A 27,733-nucleotide genomic window follows, 5' to 3' on the forward strand; every position below is an offset into this window, starting at 1 on the left:
TCTGTTGTATGGATCAACTACATCTTGTTTATCCATACATCAGTTGACGGACATCGGGGTTGTTTCCACTCTTTGGTAGTTATGGATAGTGCTGCTATGGAGTTGACATTTGTATCATGTAAATGGCAGGAGGAACATGGATTCTAACCTTTACCTTTAAAGAGAAGGGCATTGCGCCTTTTTATTCTTAGCACATTCTGTTCAGTAAGCATTTTCTTTCTGAAAGACTTGTATGGTAGTAAAGGTTCAACCACATGTGTTAATGTTGATGAATTGAGAGAAACGCTATTAAAAAACTTGAGTTTTCCTTTTGGCACTTAAAAGCGTTATTTGCAGTTAACGGTGCCAGTTCTTGCTTAGTTCTGGAAGTCTGAGTCCGTTATTGTTCTGGTTGTCCATTTACAAGTGGATGCCAACAAATTCTTTGCTTCTGTGTTCCACTTGAATGACTTCTTGTCCACATTAATAGAATGTACCTGATTGCCTATTACCAAGGTGATGGCTTTCATCTTGATTAGTCATTTCAGAGAATTAAAAAAAAAAAGTTAGAATGGCCTCTTATTACAGAGTTCAGAATGTGAACCAGGAGGTCAGGAGTATAATAAAAAATGGTTTATGACCTGCACTGGGGCATAACTTCAGGCACAATGAGTAGTAAGAATTAGTTAATGATTAAGCATGAACATTTTCAGACTAAGAAAATTGTAGGCAATGAATGTAAGAAGCTTCGTAGCTTGTCAAGTAGAGTGGGAAAAATAAAAATAGTTTCAAGTTCAAGCAGTTTTAATAACAGTGTTTAATGGTAGATTAACACAGATCAGCCAACAATTGGAAAGATTTAGTTTATTCAGTTCAGGGCACAGGGTTTGTAAAAAGGTTGGTTAATCTTTAAAATTTTAATGTGCCTGTTTGCTTCTTTGTGTTGGTTTATAACTGGTTCCTTTCAGTGTTAATGTCAGGAATGTTACCCAAGATTTCATTCAGTATTTAGCAAGTTTAGGATGACTGTAAAATTGGTCCACCAGTTGTGCAAGCAATTACGGGACACCTATGGTGAATAGTCATATTTGCCGGGGGAAGCAGGTTACTTTTGGCTCCTTATTGGGAGAAATTGATTGTCTCTTAGTAGCTAATAGATTAATAGTAACTAATCTACTCTACAGTTTCATTATGGTACGTAATGGACTTACTTTTATTTATCAGGTCGTGTTAGGGGACTTTATATCATTGCTCTTATTATTATAGGAGTCTCTTGTGTGTCTGGTCCTATATTGAGGATTTGCCTGTGTTATCTTGTTTAATCCTCTCAGTAACCTACCAGAATAGAAACCAGTGACATCTCTGGTCTACAGATGAATTTACAGAGGCTCAGAGATTAAGTGTCTTGTGTGAGCCTACATAAGGAATGGCTGAGCCAGGACTTGGTATGGCTGACTCTAAAGCTGATGCACCCTGCAGTCCGCCTCCCCGCTTCTCTAGTGTACTAACTCTGACTGAAAGTGGGAAACATTTATTATAGAAGATTACATTTCATCTACAGTTGAGGCTCTTGAATTTTGGTTTCAAAAAGTGTGTTCTGTTTAGAGCCTATTCCTGGAAATCTGGTTCTTAGCATGTTACTACTTTGTCTTCTCATTGATTGCAGTATGACCTTAAGTAACTGCTTAATCTTTTTCAAGCACATTTGGCTCCTGTCTGTTAGAATGTTTTATGACCTGGTAAAGCACACCTCAATATTTCTAAAGGGCAGCTTACTCTGGTCACTGGAGTGTTTAATTCTGCTGCTCACTCTGCCATTGATTTGTTTGGGGGTTTTGAGTCAAATCATTGCATTGAATGACCTTTCTTATTTTAAAACAAAGTTGATGTTGGTAGTTACTGCCTTCTTATGTTGAATCTCAGTGAGAGAGATGCCATCCGAGCTTTCCTAGATCTCAGGTTGCAGGGGGTATAGTGACAGAAGTGTTGGGCCTGGAGGCGGAGCTCATGGACTGTGGCCTGGCTCTGTCACTACTGAGCTGCATAACTGCCAGCCTTTCCCTCCTCCCTCACTCTCTCCCTACCCTGAGGGTTATGAGAATTAAAGGAGAAATTGTGTGTGAGGAAGTATGTTGTACCTTATAGGTGGCATATGAATATAAGAGATGATGGTTATCCTCAGAGTGCCAGGAGATTATAGAATTTGGAAATCTTAGGTTTAATTTAATCTTTTGTTTTTTGTTTTGGACTTCTTAGACGATGCTTCAGTTACATGTTTTCATTCTTCTTCTTTTTCTTCTTTTTTTAGTGGTATGTGTGCAACAGAGAGAAATTATGCGAATCACTCCAGGCTGTCTTTGTTCAGAGTTACCTTGATCAAGGAACACAGATCTTCTTAAACAACAGCATTGAGAAATCGGGCTGGCTATTTATCCAATTATATCACTCCTTTGTGTCATCTGTTTTTAGCCTGTTTATGTCTAGAACATCTATCAATGGGTAAGTGAATCTTGGATTTTTTTTCTTTATCCTTAGGTCTAAAAAAAGAAAAGGAAAAAGAAAAGTGACCTTGTTGAAATGTTGACTGCCTCTACAGCTACAGCACTTGTAGTCAGAATCCTTGGTCCAGTGTCTCAGCCTGTGCAGTTATGCTTTTTAAATTCACCATAACTTGATAAATAGCCTCATTGGTGTGTATTTCTGTGATGGGAATTACAATGCTTCCCAACTTTGACATGCACAGGTATCACCTGGGGATCTGGTTAAAATGCACATTCTGAGTTAGAAGGTCTGGGGTGGGACCTGCGATTCTGCATTTTGAGCAAGTTCCCAGGTGGTGTCTATGCTGCTGCTGACCTATCAGAAAGAAGCAGGGTACTTGGAACCAAGCCCTTAACACAGGCTGAAGAGTGAGATATTTGCTTTAAGCACACCTCCCTGGAGCAAGTCTTTTTGGGAGGGATCTGATTCAGCCCAGCAGTGGATGGTGGCTTGTTCAAGGGTCCTCCATCTGTTCTTACATAATTCTGGGCTCACTAGAATTTTGTGAATGTATTGTGGAATTCTCTATCCCTAGAGTGGTTGATTCTCTCATATAAATTTATGGAAAAAGCTCTAGGAATATTTTTATCCTTTCTTGGCCAGATTTTCTAACATCCCCAAAGCCCAAAAATCCAGAACATCAAAGAAAAGCAGCAGGGCTCAGTCCTTCAAAAGCCTGTTGGACTGCTTAATACCACTGGCTTGGCCCACTTTTTCTTCCCTTGAGGTTTGGAGCCAGCATCTAATGAGTGTCTGGATCCTCAGTCTATCATCTGGTCCTTAAATATGTTTTCAAGCACCCTGAGCCATTTCTCAGGGTATCTTACTTGATTTTCTTCATTGTTGATACGAAATTGCCTTAAATTTGCTTCAGCAAACAGTTGTTATTTTTGTATTGATAGTTGAGTTTATACAACTTGGTCTGACATTTTGTTTCTAAAATTGGCTGCATTGAATTTCTATTCTATACCATGTATATTTTTGTTGGGAGAGCAGACAAGTCGCCATAGCAGTGACTTTTAACCTTTTTGAGTCCTGTACCTCTTTGAAAGTGGTAAAAGGTAGAAATCCTCTCTTCAGATAGTCCTTACATTCAACATTTTGCATATAATTTGGGGGAGATTTCAAACTCTGAACCACTTAACCCCTACCTCTACCCCACTGGCTCCTGGTTAAAATTCTCTGCTCTGGGATTTCACAGTTTTGTCAAAGAGAGGCAATATAATTAATAAATCCCTTTTATTTTAACTTCCCTTATCTACAGCTCTTCTGCTTTTTTTTCCCTTTTGAATAACCCTCATCCTCCCCACCCCCAAACAAAACAAAAATATCTCTTGCCCTGTGTCCGGGCCTCAACTGAAAGCTTAATTTTGAGCTCATTGGTATTTTCCATCCCTGGCAATGGTAGCTTATTACCATGAGTGGCTGTCTCTTATAGGAATAATTACTATGGTAACCTTCTTCAATTAAGAAGATAAGATACTTAATCAGACTTTTATGTGGGAAAGGGGAGGGCCAAGTAGAGAGAGGCTTGACAGGTATTTTCAGAGTTTATTTTATAAGGAAGATATTTGTAAGGAGGTGTGCCTCCTCTGTGGACTCTAAATCTAGAGGGAACTTAGACTGTGGCCAGGGAACCTAGGATGGTTATTGCACACCAAAAACACATGGACTGCCCTACACATTGCAGGAAGTCTAACTTTTCTGACCTTGCCTACTAAATGACAGTAGCACCCCCAAGTCATTGTGACAACCCAGAACTCTCCCCACCTATTCTCAGTGCCCCTTAGAGGGCAGAGTCCATCCTGGTTGAGAAATGCTGGGCTCGATGAATTTTGATTTCCTTTTTTTGACAGTTTAAATCTTTTTGTGTAGCCTCTGTTGTTCATGATCTTTGGAAATAGGACAGTACTTCTCTGCCTGGTGCCTTTACACCTGAGCTCTGACCTCAGATGACCTGTAGCTCTAGAATGTTATGATTATCATGTCAAAGGTCGTTAGATTCCAAAGAGATAGCTGAGGGGGCATGTTATGTTGTAATTGGGAAAGTTTAAGTCATTAACTATTTTGCAACGTACTTTTGGTCCTATGGCAGATCAGCACCAGCATTTGAAGTATGCATTCCCCCAAGCCTGTGACCTCCGACCTCTGTCACTTTTCCTTGCTCTGACTCTGGCTTCTGTGTGAAATTTTAAATAGCCGTCTCACTAAGTTCAGATCCTTTTCTCAGATCTTTCTGCAGCCTGTTTTCCTACTAGAAGATAGGAACTACTGAGCTGTAAAACACCTTGTCTTTTAGGAGGTGTGGTTTTCTTGGGGAGGCAGTTGTAGTGGGTAAAAGTCCCTTTGGCCTTCCCCGCTCCCATTTTAGCATTTTTGTGGGGCAGAAGATTTACTGCAGATACATTGGTAGATTTGGTTGACCTTCTCCTAAGGCCTTAATGGGAGAGGGGATGGGGAGTTTTATGTGAACTCTGTAATTCTAATTTTTTCCTGAAACTGGTCTCACCAGCTGGGCGCACCAAGTTACACATGTCTTTCCAGTCACTGTGTAACAAACATACTGTGCTTTATGATTATTTCCAGAAAGCAGCAGTACAATGAAGACCTCCCTGCCATTTCCTAGACCAGTGGTTCTCAGACTTTTTCAGGATCTGAAAAGGAAGCGCCCCAGGAGCTGCTTCAGGCTGCAAAGAAGAGCCTAGGGGTGGGCTGGCAGTGGCTCTGACCTCATTTCAGCAGTACTCTCATTTTACATTATCTATTAAGTAATGTCCACTTCATATAAAGAAAGGGGTCTGCTGCTTAAAGGAAGTCTGAGAACGCCTGCCATATATAAACAAGGGTTTGAGAGCTAGAAAACAAGCCCTAAACAGCGAGTGCATTTTATTTCCTAAGATGGTGCTTCCTGAGACTCGGTTTGATCTGCAGCTGCTTTTCTGAGAGCTCTCTTTCATCTCCATTTTAACCCCTCTCTTTTCAAAGGCATTACTATGTTTTGGATTTTTTTTTGTAGGATTTTAGGAATAATAGGACAAACTGACACAAGTATGAATCTGCTTTCTTAATGCAAATTGACTGATATCACAAGGACCTCTCTTCCTCTTTTCTCTAGTGTCTCTTAAAAAATTATCTAGAGCTATTTTTTCTCACTCATTTTTCAGTTTCATACTCTAATGGCTTTTTTTTTTTCTATTTGCTTTTTCTGCTTAGTTTTATTGGCTAGTGTTATGGTCTGATTCTGTGGGTCTGTCGTTTTTTTAAACCGATAAACATATTTTCTATTACTCTTTCCATCTCCTTCCTTTGTTGGCTTCAATTCTTCACATTCATCTTTGAATTTCTTGCATATTCTTCCCTTCCCACCTTTTATTCCTCTCCTTTCCCTACTCTTTTTGGGGTATTATTTGCAACCTCAAAGACAGATGATGATATCTGGAGATGTTTTCTTATTTTACTAACTTTACTTTTTAATCATAAATCATATAAACTATATATTTTGGTCATATAATTTATAAAATAAACATTTTGTAGATTCAAAGGGCTGTTGAACTACTTCAGCAGGTTCCAAAGGCTGAGTCACTACTTCGTGTGTATGTTGTGGGGGAGTGCTTATGTTGTATAGAGTCATCCATTGTGCTTTTTTCTTTTCCAGGTTGCTAGGAAGAGGCTCAATGTTTGTGTTTTCCCCAGATCAGTTTCAGAGACTGCTTAAAATTAATCCAGACTGGAAAACCCATAGACTTCTTGATTTAGGTGCTGGAGATGGAGAAGTCACAAAAATCATGAGCCCTCATTTTGAAGAAATTTATGCCACTGAGCTGTCTGAAACTATGATATGGCAGCTTCAGAAGAAGAAATACAGGTATAATTTGTAGACATGGTTTGGGGTATATTTCTTGGTTTTAGATGTATTTTTTTTTTTGAAATTATTTAAAGGATATAAAACAGAAACTGTTTTCCATGACGAAGCATTAAAAGAAAATCTTCCTATGTTTTCATAGGAAAAAATTTTGGCAGCATGTTTACCTTCCTCCGTCTGCTTTTACCAAAAAATTAATGTGAAAATTAGTTTACATGATCTGAATGGTAGTTTGTAGATGGTGGAGGAAACAAGGGTGGTGGGGATGGGTTTGGAATGAAATCCACACATACAATTCACATGTGGGTGATCAAATAGAAATTGTGTATGCATTTTTGACACCAGAGAACCACAATCATTAATATAAATTTGAAAGATGCTTGACTTTAATCCATTATCTGTAGGTATGGGATCTTTCTTAAAAAGAAAAGAAAATATTGTAGTTAAGAATTCTATTTCTCATGTTAATATCCTCTTTATTTTATTTTTTGAATGAAAAAATACTGGAGACCGAAGTGATGACCATTTACTCTCAATCCATCACGGTGGAGCATTTGTTCAAAGACTGATTGTCAGATTCTTTGTCACTATACATGGAAGGAGCAAGTTCATTGACCTGAATAACATATTAGGAGAGTTTCCAAGGTGTAATTTCTAGTCTGCCAGTGATTTACAGTGTGACCTTGGACAAGTCACTTCTTTCATTTTTCTCATAAGAAGAGGAAAATTCTAATGCCTTGTTAGGATTCCTGGGCTAATGCCTAGTTTGAGTGGGGCCGATAAATTTGTCTTATCGTGGAATGGAGTTTACAAGTAGAAATCACAAAACAGAAGTTAAGGTGAAGTTGGACTTCTGTAGGTATAGTTTTAACTGTCCCGGTACTAAAGCTGTAATTTTCTGTTATGAGCATGTGTTTCTGTCTTTCAAAATTACCAGCATGGAAACTACCTATCTGTGAATAACTCTGAGATGGATTTAGTAAGATTATTCTAGATGAAAACATGCTGATGATGTTTGACTTCTGCTTCGTTGTACATAGGCCTAAGATTTTGTTGTTTTTTAAAATCAGGTATGTAATTTGTCTTTTGTAAATTTATGAATTTAAATTGGCTGTTTGGCTGAGGCATTAATATACAAATAGTCTTTCTTTAGTTGTTCATTTCAGTTTTTAAAAAGGAAATTGATGACTCTTTTATCCAGAAAGTAGAATCTTCTCTCTAGTTTGAGCTAAATCAGTTTCTAAAATCATCACTGCAGTCGTCATGTCAGTTCAACAGAGTGATTTAGGAGCCCTAATGCCCTACTTATTTCAAGCAACAAAGAAGTCTGACTAGACCCTTGAAGTTTGTCAGAGTGTTGTTTTGGAGGAAGGCTTTAGTTTTTAAAAAATCTAGATTGAAAAGAAGATACAGCTGGGTGGTTTGTGTTCCTTTTTACTCTGCTATACAAAAATGCTCTAAGATGTCATCATACTAATGAGTTTTCCTAAACAGCTCTCATTATGCTTTTAGAATTTTCTAAGATACCTCTACTGTATCTGCTCAGCATGATCAAAGAGTTGTTTACCAAAGGTGCTTTTTCCGGTTTCCTCTTCCTCCTGTCTATCATAACATGCCTCACCTACCACATTCTGACTGGTATAACCAAGCAGGAGTGAGTAATTTATAGAATTGCCTTAAAGGCGTGGCTAACAAAGACTCTTGATATAAGCACTCCTCCCCTCTGTGAGTAAAACTTCCTAGAAATGTTCTTAGGGAGAGAGAAGAGGGGAAGGAATGAGGAAGAGAGAGTGTGTGTGAGTGCGATATTGAGGGCTCAGAATGGTGTGTTAACAATGCTCTCCACTTACTGTTTTAATAGGATGTCCTGTGCTTTATCTTTTTCTATATAATTATTTAGATATGAAGACTCAAGAGTATGAAATAGTATCTCTCTCCTGGGAACAGAGATTTGCTCAAGAGATCATTGTTTGTAAATGGAAATTATCTTACACCACTCCTAGCCAGTCTTAAAAATAGGACCCTAGGAATAGAAAACATGAATATATGATGTATTCTGTGATTACATTCCAATGAGTGTAGAAAGTAGGATTCTTTGTTCAAGAATTTGATGCCCTAGTTTCATAAGCATTTTTATCACCTTAGATCTTCACGCTTATTAAACATGTTCGTTCTTATAAAGGAAATTTTATATGTTTTGAGGTTTGGAAATAGATGAAATGCTAAATTTAAAGAAATAAGTTGCTTACTTCTGCCTTGCCATTTTATTACTGCAAATATAAATTATAAATGAAGATTTTGAACTTACTTTGATTTAGAAGACAAAATTAGAACCTTTACTGGCATCTAATTATTTTAAAAGATGTCTTTAAGGGGGTTTGTATCTTTCTGGTTTTTCCAGAGTACTTGGCATAAATGAATGGCAGAATACGGGGTTCCAGTATGATGTCATCAGCTGCTTGAATTTGCTGGACCGCTGCGATCAGCCCCTGACTTTGTTAAAAGATATCAGAAGTGTCTTGGAACCAACTAGAGGCAGGGTCATCCTTGCCCTGGTCTTACCCTTTCATCCCTACGTGGAAAACGGTAAGTGTGGTCACCAACTTACTGGCCTGTTACCCAGCATTGACATTTATTGGTATTTGTGATTCTGGGCTGTGCACAATTAGACGTGGTCTTGTATTTCTCAGAATAGCCTGGAATTTAACAGAATACAGTTAACCCCTGTAAAGTATCGCCTTGGTTAATGTTCATCTCAGTGTGGCTTTATAGAACTCTAGTACACCCTTTGCAGTGGTAATAATTAATACTCAGCTGAATCTGTCTGCTGGAGATTGAAAACCTAAAATGTGTCCATATTTCCTGCTTTTAAATGGAGCCTGAACCATTAATTTTTTAGCTTATGAGCTGAGTCAAGGAATAAATGATGTCTTTTAATCTATCTGTGTATACCTGCCAAATGTCATAGCTGTTAAGTATTTTACATCTCTTGTCCCAGACTCTAAAATGATAAATGCTGTTGTTACCCGTTTTTTCCTTTTGAAGACCATTTATATCCCAGCATGTATCATTTCTTTGTGTGACATGTGGTTTCTTGATTCCATGTCTTGCTCTTCAGCAATACTGAATGAAGAATATCTCAGAAGAAATGGTTTGATTTCATATTGCTTCATATTTACTGTGACTTTAGGCCAAAAGTCACATTTATTCATGCTTGGTTTTAGTTTATGTGGTTTGCAATTTAGGTCACGTTGAAAGTTACGACTTTAAGCCTCTTTTGCATTTTCGTAAGTTATTGTACAGTAATGTAAAAATTATTTGTTATATAAATAATACACGTTAATACTTTAGAATCTTTACTTTTTCTCTTTTACTGCCTTGTTCAGTTTGGGTTCAGAAACTGTAAGAGCTTGCAGACATTTTTGAGAAATCCACTAATGTTTTGCAAGTATCATAGTTATCAGGTATCTGTGAAAATCTGTGTCTTAAGGACTAATGCTCATGTTTGCTTATAACCCGGGGTTTATGTCGCCACTCACTTGCTCCTTCATTTCTTCTTGTCCTTATTTTTTCCCCCTCAGGTTTTGGTCTGTTCTGATTTAATGCTTAACATTTACCAAATGGTTTTAGATTTGTGTTGATGGTGGGGAAAATGAATTCTTTAGACATAGGTGGGTGGGAAGGAGAACAGATAAGCAGATGTCCCCTCCCCCATCTGTTTACATTCCTGTGTTGAATCCTTTGTCATGGTAAAGAGCGAAACTGCTTTTTGTGTGAGTGCCCATATAGCACATACATATGTTGTACAGGGAAAAACCTAGTAAATGTCGTCCTTGATAATTCAGCAGCCCGACCTTGTTTCGGTGCTGCTCCCTGTGTAATTAAACCTCGGCTCTGTCTCGCTGCATTGCAATCACTAGTCATCAGGTTGTAAGGCCCAGGCTTCCTGCGTCCTGTTGGGCAACCACACGATGGAACTTTAATGCTGCTTCCTGGCATAGCAGGAGGTGGAAGAGCAAGAGAAGAAATGTCAGTCTAACCACGATTTTATTTCCTTGTGTTGCTGACATAAAAATTGAGAGGAAGTTAAACTGGACAAGAGGGCAATCGCCAGTAAAGACTGAAAACAAGCTCCTTGATTGTGGATGCACAGAGTTGACTGTTGAATCCAAGGAGGCTGATGTTTGACATACAGCAAACCTGAGACATGAAACCTTGTTGCTGTGGGTGACCTCTAGTGACCTTTAAGTTTTGTAGACTGCTTGTGGCACTCTATTTGTGCGTCCCTTGTCTGAGTCGTTAATTAGATCCTGATGATTTCCATGTGACACTGTGTAAGGGCTATGAGGGGCAGAGTGATCTTGCTGTGTGAGGTCATGAATACCGGGCTGTTTTAAGGCTTTCTGAGTATACTTTGCATACTTGGCTCAATTAATTTTTTTTAACCAAAGCAGTTGTAGATGAAATAATTACTTGTGTAATTTTTTTGATTCGTCTTGAAATTGAACCACAGTGATTTTGTTGGCATAGGTTAAATTGGGGAAAAAAATGCAAAATATATCTTTCTAATTTCAGTCTGCTTGGTTTACTGACCAAGTTCTGGTGAGGGGCTATTAAATCTAGTGAGAATTGTTTTAAGTATCAAAGAAGGGGAAAGTATGTAATGAAGAAAAGAAGAATTATGTTGCAGTAATGGAAACAGTGATGTTTAATTTTTTTAAATTGTAATTTTTATAAAAAGGTAACTCATGGTTCAAAAGAAAAAGAGCTCAGCTTGCAAGAGAATATATAATGAGACGTTTCTCGTCTACTCCAGTTCCACAGTCTTGTTCAGGTTTCTTGAAAATTCTTCTAAAGATCGTCTATGCAAATACAATTATACCTAGGAAATTATTCCTTACCAGCACGTAAGTATCTACGCCCTTGTCTGGACGTAAGTGGTGTGTTGGAGCTGGTTTTACTGGCTCGTGACAGCTGATTGTTAATTATATTGGGAGGAACTTAGTGAACTGGTTGTTAAACTTGGCCATTATTGAAATTGACCACGATGAGTACCTACACCACGGAAACTGGCAGACTCCACAAATAGCCGCTCCCTTCTGGCTGGTTGGTAAACATTTACCAGCACACTGCGGGACATACGGTAACTTGACTTGAGGAGGCCCCTGTTGACATACTTTTAGATACTGGCAGTTTGCTTTATAAATAATAGTGAAATGAAAACTGTTAGGCAAGTCTTTACACACCTGCAAGTAGGTAGTAGGATGCTCTTTCAAGAAACAGAAGGAGCAACTAAAAGTAACTTTTGAAAATTAAGAGTTTATTTTAGAAAAACGATTCCAAGTTTGGTGAATTCAGTAATGGAAGTGTCCACTGAAGTTTGAGGCTTGCTTTCGTTTCTTCCCCTTCTGTGTGCTGACATTCCCCTCACAATTACGGAACGGCTGATGCAGTGCCAGCGTCATGTGCAGGCATGACAAAGTCTTGGAAAGAAAGGGGCATTTTTCTCCTATACATTTTTCTAAGTGAGGGAAACCTATCCCAGAATCTCCCTGGCACATCACACTTCAGATGCAAGGACTGAGGCTTGTGCCCCTGCCCAGCCTTAGGACCATTGTGATGCGGGTCCCGGGAGGGAGTCTGCCCTGATGCTTGTGCACTGTGGGACTGAGCTCACAGTGAAGGTGGAAGGGATACTCCTATGTCACAGAATAGCTCTGTTCATTTAAAGAGCGTTTACTGAGTGATGCTCGAGATAAGTGAGCAGAAAACATACAAATACCCTTGTCCTTGTGGCGTTTACTTTCTACTAAGAAAGACAGCAAACATATGACGTATTGATGGTGATAAGTGCTATGGAGAAAAATAAACAATAAAAGCAAGAAAGGGGCCTCGTGGAGTTAGGGTTGGGTTTAGGTGCTGTAATTTTAAAGGGAAGGGCCTCACCTAGAGGGTGACGTAGGGAAAAGAGTGAAGGAAATAAGGTTTCAGGTTATCTGTGTGATGCATTTCTAGGAGTGAAGCTGCTTGTTAAAGAGTGAGTTTTCCAAATAGCTACACTGTGATCCTAACACCATTTATTGAATAATTATCTTTTCCCCAGTGCTTTGAATGTCACTTTTATCATAAAGTCCTGTATGTGTTTGGTTCTGTTCTATTAAGATTTGTCCCTCTGTGTGTGTGTCAGTACCAAACTACGTTAATTACTGTAGCTTTGTCATACATTTTAATATCATAACACTAGTCCTCCTTAATCAGTTCCTTTTAGATTTTTCTTGGCTTATTTATTTAACAGATCAGCTTTAGCACTAGCTTGCCTAATTCCCCTGTGTTAAGTTTACAGGTTAATTTCGGGAGTATTTCCTGGCAAATTATAGGATGTACCTTTCAATTTACTCAGTTATGTTCTTTAGTAACAAAATTTTCTTCTGAAGGGTCCTGCATAAGTCTTGTTAGATTTATTCTAATGGTGTGTGATATTAAATTTTTTTCATCATATTTAAAAAAATTTATTTCTCAGCTTCATATAATTGGCAAGTAAAAGTTTGTTGTATTTTAAGTGTACAGAGTGGCAATTTAATATACATATATATACATTGTGAAATGATTACTACAGTTAAGTTAATCAGCACACCCATTACCTCATATAGTTACCTTTTGTGTGTGTGTGAGATGAGAACACTTACGATCTGTTCTCTTAGCAAATTTAAAGTATATAGTTCAGTATTATTAACTATAGATCCCCAGAACTTATTTCTTACAACTGAAAGTTTGTACCCTTTGACCAACATCTTTTTTCTCCCCACCCACCAGTTCCTGGCAACCACCATTCTGTTCTCTGGTCCTACAAGTTTGACTTGTTTCAATTCTACACATGGGTGAGATCATATAGTATTTATCTTTCGATGTCTACCTTATTTCACTTAGCATAGTGTCCTACAGGTTCAAACATGCTGTCTCAAATGGCTCTTGCATCATATATTAGGGTGGATATTATGCATACATACGGAAGCAATTTTTTGTGTGTGTACCCATTTTGAAACCTTGTTTATTACCTTATGGGATTATTTTAGTGTTTCCAGTAGTTTCCACCATTGATTTCTCTTGGGCTTTTTAAAATACAGTTATAACATCTTCAAATGGTTTTGCTATTTTCTTCTCATTTTTAGACTTTCTTTTTGGTCCAAGTGAATTTGTAGTTACTTCCAGAATATGTTAAAAAGAAAAGAGTGGTGGGCATTTTTGTTTTGATTTTCATGAAAAATGTTTTAAATATGATGGCTGTCTTTGGCCTGAGATTGCTGTTTGGCTTGAAATATATATTTTCAAAAACTCCTGTTTTATTAAGAGCTTAAAAAAAATCGGGCATGAGTGTGGAATTTTGTCACCTGTGTTTTGAACACCTGTCTAGATAGTCATCCTGTTTTTTCTCTGTTGGCTTATTAAATTAATAGTACTAATGCATATCTGCTCCTGAATCTCTGGGCTCAAGCGGATAGTCTTTTTGTAACACATCACTAGATTAAATTTATAATAACTCTGAATAAAAGCATTGCCATTAGTATTATTGATAAATGATACTTGGTCTGATTCTAGTCTTTTGTTTATTTGGAGGATGTTAACTTTATCATGTTCTGGTATTTGTGTTCTGCTGGCTTTGTAAAAAGTAATTTCTAAGTTCTTTACTGTGCTTTTTAAGAAGTAGCCCTTGGCAGCCTTCTCACTTTCTTCCAGGGTCATCGTTCGGGTTAAATTAGACATCTTCAGTCTTAAAGCTCCCATCAGTCTAAATAGAAATAAAGAAGACTCTGGCAGGACTGCTTTGTGCAAAGACTATGGGCTTTGAGGGCTGAGCTGTATTTGAAATATGGGTCAGCCCTTATTACCTGAGCCTCCCATTAAGCTTGGTGTTTCATCCGTAAAGATGGGGCTAATACCTACCTTGAGGTTTGTTGTGAGGATTAAATAATGTAATTTAGAAAGTAGTGCCCAGTCACGTCCGGATCAGTATTGGTGGTTGATACATGTTAGATTGATTTCATTGCACCTTATTTTGTTACTTTGGCTTTATTTGTGGCTTCATTGATTATATTTGTTCACAGTTCTTCACTTTGCAGTATTTGTCAATGTTTTTGCATTTTAACTTGGTCTCAAAATCTGAGCCTTCTCCATCGATTTATGTGACTTGACTCCACAGAGGCTTAACTATATGCCCAGGGTTTTAAACTCTCTCAGGTCTTACATATTGGAGAGAAAGAAATTACTTACTCTGAAAATGTTAACACCTTTTGGTATGTGGTTTAAGTGCTCTTGTCTAGAATGGAGGGTGTGTATACACTAGAATTATGTCTTTGTCTGTTTTTCTCCTCAGGTTGTTCATTGTCTTGGGAAATGCAAATCTAAACAGAAAGCTATAGCTTAATCCTTTCCAGTGAAAATTCTAGATGCTCAGATAGCAGAAAAATTAATATGTTAGGGATTCAGTGAACAGTCCTTATGAAGAAGGGTGAGGGTCAATGTCCAGGGAGTGAAGTGTGCTTCATTATATCAGTTGAAATGCTGAAAAAATATTTTTCTATAGAAACATTGTTCAGTTGCATTCATATAAAGACATTTAAGAGCCTACTATGTACCAGGCAGTGCTAGGCAGTAGAAATACAAAGATAAATGAGACTTGTGCTTCCTGTTTTAAAATACAGAATTCCAGAAATTAAACAACATTGTGTATCAACTATACTCCAATTAAAAAAAATACAGAATAGTTCAGAAACTGTAAACAAACAGTGGTAGGATAGTCTGATAAGAAACATGACAAAGTAGTCTGGGTTTAGAGAAGGAATGATCCGTTAGTTGCTGGAGGAGTTAAGGAAGTGTTCAGGTGGGATGTGACATTTGAACTGTGTTTGTATCTGTGGGGCATTTTACCAGGCAGGGGGAACAACATAAGCAAAAGCATGAAGGTGTCAACAAGGGGAGGTTCCCAGGCAAGGATAAGTTCAGTGAAACCCAAGGATAGCATGCAAAAGAGGCCTTTGATTATATAACGGTATAGCTCTCAATAAATATTGTTGGCTGGACGGATGAATAAAAGAATGAATATTATATATACATCAGGCACTCATATATAACCTGAGGGAATATAACTACTTGGGAGAGTGTATTCCAAGTTTCAGCTTAAAAATCAGTCTTTGAAACAGAGTCCTTGATTGTATTGGGAGAGGTTTATTTTGAATCAAATATGAGTTTATCTTAGGGATTTTGTTTCCTTGTTAGCTACACAAAGAGCAGTATATTTTCAGCCCTGGAAGTACCAAAATGAAGCAACTCTCAGAAATGAAGAGGGAATGAGCAAAGCCGACACTTCTATTCACCTGGATGCTGTTAAGTGCTTTATCTTGTTTTGCCATGTGGTTTAGAAGTTCTTTGATTTCAGCCAGGCCAGTGGTCTGGAAGTGGAGGGAGTACACCAGACAATTTGTTTTGGGATACAGAAAGAAAATGGTAGCAGTTTTATTCCTTTTTATGCCAATTGTTTAATGTCTGTTTTTGTGTATACACATATACTCACATACATATATGCATACACTATGCAAAACACACACATATGCATGTGCACTCAAACATACATACATCATACACGCAAATAAAATGAGGTTAGTGCTCCCCCCACTTCCCTTCCCATTTTTCCTGGTACATGTGATTAGAAAGATTAGAGATCACTGATTTAAACCGTCAGTACAAAAGACTTTCAAAGGGATCTTAAAATATTTTAAATTTGATCTGGCTTTTAAAAATAAGAATACACCTCATTTTATACTGGTATAAGAGAAACGCTTTAATGAAATAAACATAGTAGATTTAATAATGAACGTATACTTGTGGCACTTTAAATAGATTTTTTTTTACACAGAAGTAATTTTCAGAGAACAGTCCATAACATGTTTTCTTAGTGAAGGGTAATGAATTCCATAAACATTCTTGCTGTACCCAGCCCTTAACTGTTATTTCCCTCCTAAGTTGGTTAAAAATCAGTATTGCAAAGGCATTGTCAAGTACAGTGCATTGCTGAATCCTTCCCTGGTGCTGTTATTTGGCACAAGACTGACACCTAGGGTCTGTTGTGGCTTATTTGTTCTGAGGTTTTCTCTGTTTAACCTTCTGCGTTGGATTTTCTATACTTCAGTCATTGTATTCTGACTCTAGTCTCGAGTCTCTTCTAGTCTCACTTTTTTTGGCAGCATGATGTAAGTTATTTTGCATATCCTCGCAGGAAAATGTGCTTTAAACCATTGCCCCAGTGCAGTACCCGACGAAAGAAGTTTGCTCCAAAATACTTTTCAAGATGATTTCTCTCTAACTCAAATTCTGGCACTTTCCTTTCTCCCTCCATTCCTCCTTCCTTTCCAACTTAGTCTAATTGGCCTATCCCTTCTACAAACAATGAAGACAGTTCTTCCACTTAAGACTGAGGCACACAGTATGACTTCAGATCTTCTTCAGGTATCAGGCATCAAGTGATGCATCTCGTATGTTGAATGAAACAAATCTAGGACATATGACATAAATTAAAAGTTTTTGAAGATGTTTGCTTAGAATTCTCTTAGCAAATTAGGAAAATACTTTTCAGTTACATTCGGCTTTAAAGTATTTTGGTGATTATTGTCACCAATAGTTTCCTATATTATGGCATCCTTCTTTTAGCCATTGGTCTTTTCCATTTACCTTAAATTGTTTTTTTAAAGCCCTGATGGGTGTATGTCCATTAACGCTTCCATAACTTCTGGAGTTGGATTTTCAGTGACTTAATTGAAAATTAAAAGATTTCTATGGTATCTCATAGTTAGAAAGTCCTCTTCTGTTTTCGTAAGTATTGTCTTTCTCCTGCAATAGTAAATAACAAGCCATATTTAAGGTTACATAACCAATGACACCATGCTGCAAGCAATGTACAAACCACAGCGCCATCTTGTGTCCTGGGTTGTAAGTCCCCTTCCTTTACCTTAAAGGTCCAGTTGCCGTTTTCTCTTTATTTGGAGTAAGATTTGGGAACTGAAAAATAATTTTCTTGTTCAGATGCCATTGTCAAAGCCCTGACTTAGAACTTTAAAATTCCCACCTCCAGCCCTTTCTTCAGACCTTAACTTGGCCTCCTTGCTGAAAAAGATGCCCCAGCGTCAATATGAATAGAGTATGAGCAGGCACTTCTAATTATTCAGAGTGGCGTCTTAGGTAATTAAACCACTTGCTTATGTGTTGTATATACATTGAAGGATGAAGTGGCTACTTAAGACAATATTCTTTCCAGCAAGAAAATCCTTTTTAAAAATTGGATTTTAAAGAACACCTCATATCAGAATTCTGTTTCATCTGGCCTCGTGGCTGCTTTTTAATAGAAAAATATCTCTACTAGTATGTAAGTTCATTATTTTGTATACATTTTAATTTAAATCTGAGCAGTTTGATCATGTGTTATGGAAACCATCTGCACTTCTAGCTCTAAAACAACATCTTCTTTGAAAAACCTGTTTCTATAGGACTTTAAAGAAACACCATCAGAACATGTTATAGTCAATATTAAATTATTTCCCCCATCATTCCAACCCCAAAGACTGAAGAAATGCTCATTTTAAATTTTCATTAGTTGCATCTTTTCTAATGTGAATTTTTCTGCCTTATTAGCAACAAGTGGTTTTTCTGTATAATTTGATCCACAAATGTTTGCAGCATCTCCTTAATACTTAGTACTGCATGCAAGATACTGTGCAAAGTAGCTTTCAATCCACAAAAGCATCCTTGTCTGTATTAAAAACACTGCCTGTATCCAGTGTTTCTGAAAGATTCCATGTCACTAAGATGCCAGCCTGGTGTCTACTTAATGCATCAGATAACCTCTGTTATGTAGTTATCAAAGCAGGTTCTATATAAAAATGCCTTTGTGAAAGTCCTCTTTCAGACTCTTCTAAAGGAAAATTTGACTTATCGACAGCTTATTGGCAGCTTAGGTTTTTTTTTTTTTAAGTTAAACATGCTTTATATCTGTATTACATCTTTTGGATATTTTTACACTTACAGGCTGTTGGCTTCTTTCCGCGTGTCTCTTATTGTATAGTTCTTGAGCAATTTCCTGAAAAATACGCCGAGCACTCTTTTTCTGTAAATACAAATAAGGAAAAAATGTGTCTCTCTCAGGACTAAAAGCAGCTGATTCCTGCACATCATCTGAGACCTCTTCTTTCTTTACTACCACCAGTTACAGAAACTAGCCCCCAGCCAGCACATCTGTACCTGCAGTTAACTCTTGTATTTTGAGTATATCAAGTAGAATTTATGATTGGAAACTGTTTACATCATATTTTACCACTTGAGTTGATCATTTTTCTCAACAGTAGGAAACAGTATCTGTGGTTGAAAGTGACCATGATGTTCGATGTTTCTTAAATTATTTTGGATTTGAAATAGTTACAGTGAACCAGTTTGAAAGATATTTTACAAATATTAGTCTGTACCTTTTGTGAATTCTCTGTTTCTTTCTTTCTTAGAGTGTTAGATTTTGACTGTCAGGAAGAAAAAAAAAGTCTTATAAGACATATTATACACTCACAAACATTATGGCAGGTATCACATAGCATAATAAGGTAAAACTAACTTAATATTTAAATAATATTCATTACTAGTTAATTTTTGTGTCATTTCTGAGATGCTTTTATTAATAAAATTGTTCAAACTGTTACTGATTGTAGGATTCATAGTAATCCTAATATAACATATAGCATGCCCCCTCTCATAGCATGTGAACAGCCACAAGATATTCTTTTTCAAGACCTTTAGGCCTTTTAAAAATCTTTTAAGGCAGTTTCTGACCTCTTTGTTAACCACTTTTTCTCTTAAAGACTGTCCTTAGGCCTTTCATGGATGACAGTAACCCTCCTCCCCTTCCAGCAGAAAGATACCATGAAAGATGGTTATTAAGAAGGATCTCTTATTCTCATATTACTGGGTTTTGAAAAGAAAACCCTGTGAATCATGTACTCTGGTTAATAATAATCTCAGTGAAGAAAATTTGTGCTTTCTTCTGTAGACCTCTTCTGCAGATGCAAAGGAGGGTGTTAATTAGGTGAGCTCATTTCCAAGACTCCCAGTGTGTGGAGGGATGGAAATTATTTCCTTATGATAATATTCAAGGCCATAGGGACACCCAGTGCAAGCAATTTGACTTACTTTGGCGAGGACGATGAAGACCCCGAATACACCAGTGACGTAGACACACAGCAGCGATAAGAGAACCGTCGGTGCTAAGAGTTCCTTGCTGAGAACCTTTGTATCTTTGTTAATTACAGGCACAGAAAGAGCCACAGTCAATATTGAAACGTACTATTGCAAATAACACATGTAAAGTATAACTGAAACTACATGTTAGAGGAGAAACATAAACTTACTCTATGTGGCTATTCATGTAAAAATTTACCCAGGGTCTGTTAATTCAGAAAACACTCAAGTATATGATATGGTTAAAGCCAGTTCCTTAAGCCTTTAAATGTATTATGCCGAAAATGTTGTTTGTTTTTAAAACTAAAAATTTTTAACAATTGAGTTAATTATTTGTCATAACGCTAAGAATCCTTTTTTATATAAGGTGTTGCTTAAAGTTAAACAGTTCAAGACAGTTTGTTCAAGAGTGTTTAAAATTTCTTTGAGTAGATATGATGTACAAATGTCACCAAGAGTCTCTTTATGGAGTTAAGATCCTCTCCCACGTGAATCTCTAACCTTGAACTGTTTCGTACACATGGCTGAATAGTGCCGTCTGTGAAAGAACCTGAGAAGGTGCGCGCTGAGGATCTTAGTGCTCGCTGCACACTTACAGGGCAGGCATTGCTACATGTGCCCCTTCTTTCTAAGGAGGTTCTGGAAGTGGCATTATTGAATCCACTTGCACGTTCTGAATTTCCCCCTCCTTGCAGGGAGTGTCCTGCGCTCCATGTAGGGATGAAGTAACACCGCGTTTTCAAGTACCTGATTATTTGAAGTACAAATTCCAATTAGATTTGTAATCATTATCTGAATAATTTGTACTTTTCAACTAAATATCCCATAGGTGCTTATCCTGTGAGCTCAATTTATACAACATACATTTTTGTTGTGAAACCAACAAAAATGTATTTGTAAAACTAAAAAAAAAGTTTCAAGTGTGAAATTAGGAGCTCTGTAGAAAAGGCAGGAAATTACCTTGTCTTTTTAGCAGTGAGCTCATTTCCACTCCTGGAGTAGAATGTCTGTTCATGTGAGCTTGCAGGTTAGAGACCGTCTTCTCTTTACCGAACATTTTTTCTTTTGGCTAATATTTTTTATAGAAGACTAATGCATACTAATCTCCAGAGTTGTCATGTGTTTGTTTTAATATCTGTGGCTAACATTTATTGAGTACTTGCTGTAAGCCAGGCACCATTAAAAGTGCTTTATGTGCATTAGGTCATTTATAATGTACCTTACAGGTAAGAATAAACTAAGGTTAAATGACAATGGAGTATCAAAAGCCCATTAGAACACTAAAATAAGGATTACAAGACAGGACGATCCAGGCTCCTTAAAATCCTATTTTAAAACCAAAAGGTGGTTAACTTGAGTTTATGTTTTAATGATCTCAGGGCTTATCATACTAGAGTTTTTTTTTTTTTTAAAGAAAAGAGATCCAAACAAAGCACGGAGTACTGCCCTTCTCATCTTTCTCCCAAAATCATGTGAAGCTTTTTTTCTTGAAATTTGTTAATTTCTTACTTTATAGAACTTAGCTGAAGTTCAGTATCCTCATGAAAGTGTCATGGATTTTAGTAAATCTCAAGAAGCCAGAGCCACACCGACCCCCTTTTTGTTCTCTGTCCATGCGGAGGGAGTAGGGTCAGGGATCCCCCAGTGGCTTCTCCTAAAATTTGTGTTTATTCTCCCGAATGCATATTTATTTCTGGGTCCAGTTGACGGATAACTTACGCCTCTCAACTGCTCTGTTCTAGATGGCGCAGTGCCAGATCAGTTCCTGGCAAGGCTGATAGTTAATCATCACATTTCAATCAGTGTGATAAACAGAAAGGAGGATATAGTTGGTCAGCCTTCAGTACTAAAGTCTGGGCGTTGCAAGAGAATATAGCACCTGCCTTAACCCTGACTCTGTGTCTGTGGAGGCTGGGAGATGGGGTCGGAGTAGCTCTTTAATCCAAATTTCACGTTGGCTTGTGTGCAGATCATGTGCTTCACTGACTCCGGTATTAAGGTTAGCAAATTGATCTCATCATCTCTGCATTAGAAGCAGGTAATGCGTTTGAGGGCTGAGCAGAATGCTGTGTACGGGAGTAAAACCTTGACTGACCTCTTACCACCAGCACCGTCCCTCCTCCGGTCCCCTTAGCTCTCGGTCCCGCTGAGCTGGGAAACGCTACTCCGCAGATGTAGATGGCACTGTCATCGAAAGCCACCCTGTTTATAGTGAGGGAAACCTTGTCCTGTGCCAAATTCACAACTGTGAATTTGTCTGTCTCCTTTGTGCATCCATCCAAGCACAGGTTCTCAGGCTGGTGAGCGCCGTAGCGAAACCACAGGATTGTTGGTTGCTCTGCAGGGCACCCCGCTGTGGAGAAGGAGCACTGCATGGTCACGGGCTTTTGGGTGTAGTTCACGTCCAGATAAGGCGGTTGGTAGATTGAGACGATACAGTCGCCTGCAGCACCTGTGGGAGGAAGCGGATGATCCATGTCAAGTGGCTTCTGCTTTATCACCGTTTTGGAGCAGAGGAACCTATTGAAACCCATTGCTTGCTTTTTTTTTTCACCTCACTCCCAGCACAAACAAGACTGTAAAAGTAGACAATGGTGCCAGTGTTTTATATTAACCATAAATGGAGTATAACCTTAAAAAATTACGAATCACTATATTGTACACCTAAAACTTGTGTTGTACATCAACTTTACTTCAATAAAAAAAAATTTGTATAGAAAGAAGTAGACACTTGTGTTCCTCACTTTTCCTGACCGCAGCCTGCTGGTGTGCTGTGATGTCTGGTCCTTGAAGGCAGCCCCAGAGAGGTCCTGGGAATCAGCATCGTCACGAGCAGAGTTGGCAGCAGATCCAGAGTCAGCAGTTCGGGGTCCATGTGTGCACTTTGATGTACTTACGGGCTTTCCTTTGATCTCCCTGTGCAGATCACTTGCCCTGTCAGAGCCTGTTTCCTCATCTGTACCCCTGGCCTCATAGGAGTGTTGTATTTGATGTGGTAACAGGTACCAGAGCCCCTCATGCAGATGTCATGGCAGGTGATTGAGCACGTGAGCAGCAGAGGTTTTTTTGTTTTGCTTTTTATGCCTTGTGGAGATTGTGATTGTTAGGGACTCATGGCAGTTCACAATTGTTCCTTTGTGGTTGTCCCAGTGGGAAGCATTGTAAAAGGCAAGGTGTATATCTGGGAAAAGACAGCCCTGGCTTAACCTACAGCATCTTCGGTTGCTGGTTACTGAGCAGAGGCCTAAAGGTGGTGGTGCTGGGGCCCAGCAGTCTGGATTTCTTCCTGGCATTTGCACACTACTTTGTAGTCACTTGTAGGTTTCATCTTACTTGATAAGCAGTATTGTGAGCATGAAAACACACTTGAGTTTAAATCTTAACTCTGCCAGTTCCTAGTTCCCTGGTCTGTAGCAAAATGGGCATAGTGTTGGGCACCTCGTTGGTTTAGCAAGAAGTTTAAGTGAGGCCATCGATGCATATGAAGCATTTACTTACCTGAATCTTAGTATTTAATAAAAGTTAGCTGTTTCTGCTCCCACCACTATTCCTGTTCCCACTGTGCCACATGCCCATTTTAGAGATAAGTGTGGGCATCTCAGCAAGCTGTTGGCAGGGCTGGAACTAGACACTCAAGCCAGTGCTCTCTCCACTACATGCTGCGTCCATGTCATAGCGGTGGGTCCCCACCTTGGCCTTCTGATTCCAGGCATGTGAAGCTGGAAAGCCATTCAGGTGTTTATAAATTGAAAGGCCTGCCCTCAGCCCTCTTTGGGGCAAGGGAAGCTCTATGTGAAATAGAATTGCTTGAGACAAATCAGAATTTTTGAGTGTTTTCAGTCTGACTCTGCCTAGTTATATGTTTCCAAGTGGTCTTATTTGTCTGAGTTTGTCCTTTGCTCCTGCAAGTGAAATTGAAAAGTACTGCCAGGGGTCTGATGCTTAAGTTTCAGATGGGCTTTTTGTCGCTTAACATTTTTCTTACCTATCCAGAGGAGAAGAAAAGTTAAAACTAGAATCATAGCATTTGTAGTGCAAATTTGTTCCCACCGTGTTTTAATTTTAATATTTGTACAATTGAAGATGAGCTGGGAGCTGTTTGGTGACCTGATAAATATCAACCAGATGAGAGGGTAGAGGCCCCTGAAGACCAGGCTTCTCACTCCTAAGTCTGATAAATACAGCTGCATGTCTCCTACCCAGACTCAGTCACCTTAGAAGCAGAGAAGCACTTTAAAGGTGTAGTGATCACTGTGCATGGGAAATGTGAAATGGAGGTGGGCCTGCCAAGAACGTCACAGTTGACCAGCAGTGTCCCCCGTCCCAGGTTCTCTGTCAGAGCCTTTAAGAGGCAGTGTTAAACTGCCTTTAACTCTTCTCTTGGAGAACTAACGCTCCGGCGGGTAAAATCCGTATTTGCAACTTAGGAGTTTCACATTCCGCTCATTTCTGACTTCCCCTCCGTTAGCCCCAGTAGGAGAAAACCAGTTGCAGTGGTTTCCTGTGATAGCCAGGCTGAGGACACTGTGAGCCAAACCTCCCGCCCCCAGCCACTTTCGCAATGTCTTAGCGGAAAAAGAGGTGTAGATAACATGTCACACCACAGCCCACTCCCCTGAAAAGTTTCTCTTAAAGAATCACATTCCGTAGGATTGTTTTTTTGTTTTTGTTTTTAAAGCACAGCACCTTCTGAAAACCTTCAAAGTTTATCTCGTTGCTGGAGGGAATAAAAAAAGATTACTATTGTTGAAGACCAAGGTAGAAAATATGTAGAAAACTAATTTTTGATACTTAAAAAAATCTTTATGGAAAATTCTGAACATATGTTGAAGCAGCCGCCAGCACAGCAAGTTCCCCGCGGTCACCCGGCTGCCGCCCAGTCTGGTTCCAGCCCTCTGCCCTGCTTGTTCCTTCACTCCCAGACTATTTGGAGCAAATTCCGGCTACATTATCTGCACATCTTTTAGAATATATCTTTCAAAGATAATGATTCTTCTTTAAAATCATATTAATTCAAACAGTCTATAAGAGTAATATGTACTTATTGGGGAAAAAATTGACTATTACTGAAAGTAGGACAAAAAATATCACCCATAGTTTTTTCGCACCGCCCCCATCACTGTTAACATTTTGATCTATTTCTTTACAGATGGGAAAAAATAATTTTAAGAGCTCTTGCTCCCTTTCCTGCCCTATGACCCAAACTTTGTGAGCAAATCTGAAATTGTTAAATTTATGAGAACTGTGATGAACTGTGATGTAGGAAACATTTTCTCTTTCATAGAGAAAAAACAAGTATAGGCAGAATTTAAAAAATAGGTATGTTATGGAATGGTTATTCTCCAAGGAGGGAGCCATTGCAGTTTTTTTTTTTTTAATGACAAGCACTTTAATTTGTAGAAATTCCGCTTTTCAGAAATGCTGTGCTTTAAAAATATTCATCAAGTATTATTTTGTACAGAGCGAATCTGTCTGAACGGGCTCTAAATTGTTGATGACTAGCACGTGATTTTATGAATATTTTCAGCCCTTTGTTTAGTGAGATGCTCTTCTCCAAAGCAGCATAATAGCAAAGAGAATTTTCAATGTTCATCTGAAATTTTTCTCAGTTATTTATTACCTCTTTGTCTGAGGAAAAAGGAAATTTATCACCTTAGACAATGTCTATAATGTTATGCATTTAAAAATTAATCCACTGGGGCTTAAAATATAAATGAATCAGGCAAAAAATAGCAATTGATTTAAATAAAGTGGAGGAGAAAAAAAGAACCTTACCGACAGAAAATAGAATCAGATTGATTCCCAGGCTGAGAATGATCTTGCCTCCGTTCACAGCCTCCATTTCTGTGTGTATGTGTGACGTGGGGGGAGTGTGCGTTTGAAAAGAGTTGGCTTTTTTTTTTCCCCTTTTTTTAGAAAGGAAGAACTAAAGAGAGGAACTCTTATTAAGGAACCATAATCGAGAACGTTTTGAAATTGTGTAAAGATTGTTTGTAACCCAGTTTCACCATTTAAAGTTGAGATTTTTAACCTAGAGCACATTTCTAAATGTTCATATGATACATTTTTCTTGGATTTTACAAATCCTCAAAGATCTAAGATGTTTTGATGTTGATTTACATGTGGTGCATATTCTCAGGAAGTGTTTTTTCTAGTTGTCCTTGAAACTGCATTCCTTCCCCGCCCCCCCCCCATTTTCTTTATTGACGTATAGTCAGCTTACAATGTTGTGTAATTTCTGGTGTTTGTCATACATACATACATACATATATTCCTTTTCATATTCTTTTTCATTATAGACTACTACAAGATACTGAATATAGTTCCCTGTGCTGTACAGAGTAAATTTGTTGTTCATCTATTTTATATAGAGTAGTTAGTATCTGCTGACTAGTAGTTCAGATCAGGAACTTCCAATTTATCCCTTCCCACCCCTTTTCCTCCCTGGTAACCACAAGTTTGTTTTCCGTGTCTGTGAGTCTATTTCTGTTTTGTAAGTAAGTTTTTTTGTGTGTCTTTTTTTAAGATTCCACATATAAGTGATATACGGTATTTTTTTTCTCTTTCTGACCTATCTCACTTAGAATGATGATCTCCAAGTCCATCCATGTTGCTGCAAATGGTATTATTTTTTATGGCTGAGTAGTGTTCCATTGTATATGTATACCACAATGTCTTTATCCAGTCATCTGTCAATGGGCATTTAGATTGTTTCCATGTTTAGGTTGTCTTGGCTATTGTAAATAGGGCTGCAGTAAACACTGGGGTTACATATATCTTTTCCAATTAGAGTTCCCCCAGGAAGTACTGTTTGACAGATAATTCATACTTTAAATTTCCAGAGCAGTTCAGTCGCTGGTCTTGGGGCACCTACTGTGTGCTTAGTGCTGAGCCAGTAACTGCTGGAGATTGAGAAGCAGAAGGAAGGGTCATCAAATAGAGACGAGAGTAATTTGTGAACAGTACATCATGGTGCAATGAAGAAATAAGTTGTGTGTCATTAACTAGTTGTGCCCCAGTTTTGTGTGACCTCTTTTATTTTATTGTGCTGTGAAACAAATGTGTGGAATCTGTCATCCCCAGTCCCTCACCCCAGCCCTGGCTCCCTCTGCTCTTGGAGGCTTCATCTTCATTCTTTGTAAGCAGCGGAAACTGACTCCGCCTGACTTAAGCAAAAAGGGAATTTATTGAAAGGATTTTGGGGTAGCTGAAGAGAGTCACTGGGAGGACTGGGGAATCGTGTATCAGGTCTACAGCCAAGAAAAATGCCCCCAGACACACTGTAAAACCGATCTGAAGATCACACTGCCACCGCCAAGCACTAGCTGTGCCCTGGACCAAAGTCTGTCCTTAGTACCGCTCAACACTGCCCCTGCCGCTTGGTCTCACGCCTCCCCAGAGAACAAGCCTCACGTCCTCACTTCTCTGGGTCACTAGCTCCGCATTCCAGGTCTCAAGGTAGTGTGTCTGAGCGTAGGTCATGTGCCCGTGCCTTAGCTTCAAGAAAGGCGGGAAAGCTGCTTCCCCAGGCTTTGCCTCCCACCTGGACTCTTATCTAGGAAGAGGGGTGCTGGACCCCCAAAAAGAATGAAAAATCTTTCCACTGTAGTGTTTGTACTCTTGACACCTGTTGATTATATATTTTCTCATTTGCAGAAAGTTACTCTCAATCTGAATTTAGTAACACTTTTAATCTTATTGTGTAATTTTTTTTACATCACCATAACATCTAAAAGCACCCCCAAATTTACATATACCATTATGTATGTGTGTTTGTCTGTAGTCGATTCTTGATGTTTCTATATGAACTTGAAGACCTTATCTAGCCCCCCAGTTCCTGGGCATCTGATGCTCATGGATTTGGAAATGACTAACATAGACCTGAGTTACTGTTGCAAGAAATGCTAGGTTGACTCTCCATTCTAGTGTTGTAACCCCCCTCTGGTTCTGGCGTTTGACTTTTATGAAATTGTTCTGAAAAGTTAGTGAGTACGTTAACCTCCCTTGAAAAACAGTGAATGGTCTGTTTTTAGAAGTTGAAATCCTTCATATCCTGTTTTTATTTTCAGCCTGGTAAGCCTCTCC

The 27,733-nt window shown here is 38.5% G+C and overlaps 2 protein-coding genes across 3 annotated transcripts in view; one reads left to right on the forward strand and one right to left on the reverse strand.

Moving 5' to 3' along the window:
- METTL9 (methyltransferase 9, His-X-His N1(pi)-histidine) overlaps positions 1–27,733 on the forward strand; it is a 37,873-nt gene that overhangs the window by 8,980 nt on the left and 1,160 nt on the right. For both annotated transcript variants that reach the window (XM_072942754.1, XM_072942755.1), the window contains exons 2-4: positions 2,288–2,478; positions 6,176–6,385; positions 8,784–8,968. In XM_072942754.1, coding sequence (XP_072798855.1) covers positions 2,288–2,478; positions 6,176–6,385; positions 8,784–8,968 — 586 coding nt within the window. The remainder of the gene's footprint in view (positions 1–2,287; positions 2,479–6,175; positions 6,386–8,783; positions 8,969–27,733) is intronic.
- IGSF6 (immunoglobulin superfamily member 6) lies at positions 14,318–25,835 on the reverse strand. The gene is made up of 6 exons (XM_006201411.4): positions 25,424–25,835; positions 21,744–22,100; positions 19,601–19,704; positions 18,889–18,936; positions 18,453–18,533; positions 14,318–17,263 (listed from the first exon to the last, which is right to left on the reverse strand). Exons 1-6 carry the CDS (start codon positions 25,488–25,490, stop codon positions 17,207–17,209), a joined length of 714 nt encoding a protein of 237 aa, XP_006201473.1. The 5' UTR covers positions 25,491–25,835; the 3' UTR covers positions 14,318–17,206.

This window comes from Vicugna pacos, chromosome 18 (assembly GCF_048564905.1).
Source record: "Vicugna pacos chromosome 18, VicPac4, whole genome shotgun sequence".
Classification (NCBI taxonomy): Eukaryota; Metazoa; Chordata; class Mammalia; order Artiodactyla; family Camelidae; genus Vicugna; species Vicugna pacos.

Coding starts and splice junctions, on each gene's coding strand:
- IGSF6 (XM_006201411.4), bottom strand. CDS start 25,490: ATGGAGGCTGTGAACGGAGGCAAGATCATTCTCAGCCTGGGAATCAAT. Junction 18,937..19,600: donor TCTTCATCGTCCTCGCCAAA/GTAAGTCAAATT, acceptor TCTTCCTGACAG/TCAAAATCTAACACTCTAAG. Junction 17,264..18,452: donor CGGAAAGAAGCCAACAGCCT/GTAAGTGTAAAA, acceptor TTACTATTGCAG/GAGAAAGACAATACTTACGA.